The sequence below is a fragment of the Chenopodium quinoa genome, unplaced genomic scaffold, assembly GCF_001683475.1.
Source record: "Chenopodium quinoa cultivar QQ74 unplaced genomic scaffold, ASM168347v1, whole genome shotgun sequence".
Classification (NCBI taxonomy): Eukaryota; Viridiplantae; Streptophyta; class Magnoliopsida; order Caryophyllales; family Amaranthaceae; genus Chenopodium; species Chenopodium quinoa.
In genome coordinates, this window is record NW_018743285.1 from 1,316,193 (window position 1) to 1,320,890 (window position 4,698).

Consider the following 4,698-nt stretch of genomic DNA (forward strand, 5'->3'; position numbering starts at 1 on the left):
TACATTCCTCTTCTCAGCTTACTCTTCAAGCCTATTCAGATTCAGATTGGGCATCTTGTCCTTCAACTAGAAGGCCAGTTACAGGCTACTTGATGGTATTGGGGAAGAGTCCTATTTCTTGGAAGTCTAAGAAACAGACAACAGTTTCTAAGTCTTCTTCTGAGGTTGAATACAGAGCCATGGCCTCAGCTGCTTCAGAGGTCACCTGGTTAGTCAGGCTACTCACAGAACTTGGTCTTTCTGATCTACAACCAGTACAACTGAACTGTGACAACCAATCTGCTATTCATCTTGGTAAGAATTCAGTTCATCATGAGCGTACTAAGCACATTGAATTGGACTGTCATTTTACAAGGGACAAGGTTCTTGAAGGCTTGATAGAGCTGGTTTATGTTCCTACTAATGAGCAGATTGCTGATTTATTCACTAAGTCATTGCCTGCACCTCAGTTGCAGAAACTTCTATCCAAGCTAGGAGTGTACTCTGATGACTCCTCTCCTAGCTTGAGGGGGGGGGGGGGATTGTGACTAATAATCCTTCAACAAGCTCAGCAACACCTTCCAGCTCAACAACTCAGATGATATAACAACCTACTGATCCTACGTGGCAGTTTGTTATAACCGATTCCTTATTTCTAGGAGTTTGTTACACATTCTGTTATGATGTAATAAGAAGCTACTAGATATTGTAATAATCCTATAAATAAGGATGCATTGTATACTTCACATTTTATGCAATCAAAAATCTGGGTTTCACTCTCTTTCTTTTCTTTGTTCAATTGATTCATATTTTGAATCTCAATAATAAGCATAATGAGATTTAACCCACAAACTCTCAGCTAAAAGTTGGAGAGCTATCCAAGCTAAGTATTTTAGCCTCCTGTCTCTTGGATAGCAATAAACATAGCAGTTAGCAAGTGCAATTTTTTTTTTTTTTTTTCTGAGGGAAAATTAGCAAGTGCAATTTCTAAAAGATAAATAAGTACAAAAAAATTATTAAATTAATAATAAGGTTTTTTTTATCTTTTTTTTTGTTTTGAAACCTAATTAATAATAAGATAAAGACAACAATACGACAATTAGTATTTGGTATTTCAAGTGGTGACAAGAGTTAGTAAGATAATTGTGTATAATATTGTTCCAAATCCATGCTAGATCGATGATGCTTAAACAAGAAAATAACAAGATTCAAATGCTAAAAGTTGATGAAAAAAAAGTACTAATATATTAATTAAAATTAGTGACAATTTGATAAAAGAGACAAAGATCAAGTTCAAGTACAATACTTCTATTATTACGCATGCTACTAGATCTGATCTAGATAAAATTGTACGAGTATTTTACCTAGTCAAACATTTTATTTGTCATAGAAGTATGAAGCCTTAAAAACTAACGACAAAACATCTAATTAAACCTCACAAGTTATTGCAATCAACTCAAAATATAGCTAGTTAATTACATATCACTTAAAATTGTGATACCCTCGTCAATGATAGACCACATGTCTACCTTCTTAGCATTTCTTGCCGAGCAATTTGCACGAATTTCACCTTGTGTACCCGTCAACACACCAAGTTGTCCCATTTTCAACATCGCAACGACAAATTTTTCGTAAAATAAATTTTGATTTGTCGCAAAGCTTGTGACAATCGGCTTTGTAATTGGATTAGTGTACAAATCTTGATCTGAAGTAAATAAGCCTTGGCGATTCATTAGGTCTACGTAGTATTTGTTGTCGAATACATTAGGAGTACGGATGTCCAAATTTGTGGTGCGATCAGTGTCTTTGGCCGGGCAAGTGGCCTTAAGGTTCTTAGCAAAAGTTTGGTCCATTGTTTTATCTTGTGTAGGGTAGAGCCTGTCGGTGAAGGAGGAACAATGGCCGCGACCAATGGTGTGGCCTCCGGAAAGGGCAACAACATCAGTAGGATCAAACCTTTTGTTGCCAAGGGATTTTAGAATGGCTGAGGCGCTGCTAGAAGGTGCCGGTAGATTATCTAGTGTTACTTGTGTTGTTGCAAAGTTTAGGCTGTCCCTCCTTCCTAGTGGAATGTTGTAATTTGGTCCACCAGACTGCAAAAGCAAATGACTAGTTTGAGAAATGCTTTGACATTATATAAACATGCAAATATTATAAAATAGAAGGGAATAGGTATATACCAGAACAACAGAATCACGAGCTGCAAGTGCAGTGATATCTGCGCAAGAAACAATCCGACCACATGTTTTATGGACAAGGGCACGAATATCATTTATGATTTTAAAGGCCTCTTTCCTTAGAGACAAGTTGGGTGGTGCGCCTTGTTCACTAGGACCGCTTGCTGACCCATCCAACAATACTGATCCATCACATCCCTATCATTTTAAATAATTTCAAACATTACGTACATGGTAAATGGACAAACCTACATAAATCATACTAATGTGAAGTACTTCGTAGCAAATAGTATTAGATTAATCCAAACAGATAACCCTTAATCGCAAAAACTATCCACTAATATAACACAGTATTATTATCTTATATATGTATTTCAAATTAATAAATAAAAAAATTATATGGTATTCTTTAAAAGACTTTACGAAAAAAATAATTTTCACCTCTATCACTTTATTAGGACAATAACAAGGGAATGTTGCAGCTATATTTTCTTCACTTATTTCTTAGTTATTATCATCTCTATATTCTCAAATTTTAAATATTCAAATCACATATTCACATGAAATTACTTAACACGGTAAATATGAGTCGCTAGCAAATCATATGTAAGTATGAACTAAACTACCGGTTGCACAAGAGCTTCTATGTACGAATGTAAAAATTAAAATTTTACGTGAATAATAACCATTTTTTTAAACTAATACGGTTACATATGTAATGTTATTTTATTTATTTATATTTTATCTAATGCTAGTTATAATTACTAGTACTCACATAGATTTAAGTAATAATCTTCGACAAAGAGGACAATTTTTCAAATTTTCCAATGGTTGAAAACTAATGTCGTATCTTTAATTTAAAAACACATAGTTTTGAATCGTTCATAAAGGCCCACATGAAGGGCAATTGCCCCTATATTACTAAAAACAAAAGGGGGTGGGACAATTGCCCTTACTTACGAAATACTATTTCAAAAAAAGAGCTTTGTTGAAACATTTTTTGGGTAGTGCTTTGTTGAAACATAATCCTAGTTAATCAAACACTATCCACAATTTGGGCCCCACCACCGCTAATAAAAAAGTAAATTAAACGACAAATTTAATACGGGGTACTACGTAGTATTGAAAGTAGATCCCTTTTCACAATATTTTTTTTTTTTTTTTTTTTTTTGAGGAAATTCCTTTTTCACGATTTAAGAAAGAGAAACATATATATCGTAATAAATAAAAGTAGCTATAGTTAAAAAGAGTTTATACAAAAAATAATGTTTAAATGTGAGAGTAAAGTGATACATCTTATGATCACCCATCTATAGTATGAGGCAAATTTAAATAGTCTATAATTAAGGAACGAATGTGTAACATTACTAGCTAATTCCATATCGAGGGAGCATTATTAAATGATATAAATAAATCGTTACGGAGGAAAAATAGAAAATATATATATATATATATATATATATATATATATATATATATATATATATATATATTACTATAGAGAATAAATTGAGATTTTGTATACAATTTTTTGGTAAAGGCAACAAAATTTAATCTATCATCCAAAATGCGAAATATTTTACCTACAATATAAGGATGTAGTTTGTTCATAGATCATGTATCATCATCTATTAACATTCTTTTTTATAAAAATAAATAAATAAATAAATAACAGAGAGCACAATATTACTCCATAATCATATTTCATAAGTCTTAATTCTTCATATATCATCTATCTCATCAAAAATGAACCACTATATGGAATATACAAACGGATTGTAAATCTATAGTATTACCAAAATACCATAATAATCTCAACTACGCAGAATTCAAGTAATCATCGCAACAACTAAAGTTTCACACGAACGATAAACAAATATATACCTGAACAAAGCAATCATGGAAATGAAGGCGAAGCAAACCAGCAGCCTGAGTGATATCCTTCTGAAAAACCTGTTTAAGATGATTTCTAACAATGGATTCTAATTGAGGGCACTTTGAACCATAAAATGAGTACGATAGTCCAGGTGCAACTGGTACACTACTTAAACTTCCTACTACCAAAGATGACATTATTATTAAGAACAACAAATTTATTTGGGAACCCATTTTTTGTGTTTTTTGGTTACCTAGTTTAATGCCTTAACTATAGTACTTAGTAGTTGTTGTTGCTCTTGATCACTAGGTAGTATCGAATGCTAAATTTAAAGGCCAATTTATAAGCTAAAAAAAGGTATTGGGTTGGGCTTGTTATTATTATATGAACTATTCGGGTATTTATTATGGGTTTGGTGAACATTATTGAATATGATAGTCAGGATTGAAAAGTCTTTATCTACTTTTGAGAATTTTTACTACCTAGTGTCACCCCTGGAAAATACGAAGTAAATACTAATAGTAGTATTTTCTAAATGCCCTCTCTGTTTATTTTTTAGTGTTATAAAAACCGACATATAAGGTTTGGTAATTTAATTGAGTTTAATATATTATGATATAGGTTGGTTAGAGAGGGTAATATTAAAAAAATATATATATATAGGGG

The 4,698-nt window shown here is 32.2% G+C and overlaps 1 protein-coding gene across 1 annotated transcript; it reads right to left on the minus strand.

Annotated features, from left to right (window-relative positions):
* Positions 1-1,226: 1,226 nt before the first annotated feature.
* On the minus strand, positions 1,227-4,380 carry LOC110735668 (peroxidase 12-like). The gene is made up of 3 exons (XM_021915856.1): positions 4,041-4,380; positions 2,160-2,354; positions 1,227-2,072 (listed from the first exon to the last, which is right to left on the minus strand). The coding sequence occupies exons 1-3, from the start codon at positions 4,263-4,265 to the stop codon at positions 1,455-1,457; spliced, it is 1,038 nt and encodes a 345-aa protein (XP_021771548.1). The 5' UTR covers positions 4,266-4,380; the 3' UTR covers positions 1,227-1,454.
* Positions 4,381-4,698: the final 318 nt, after the last annotated feature.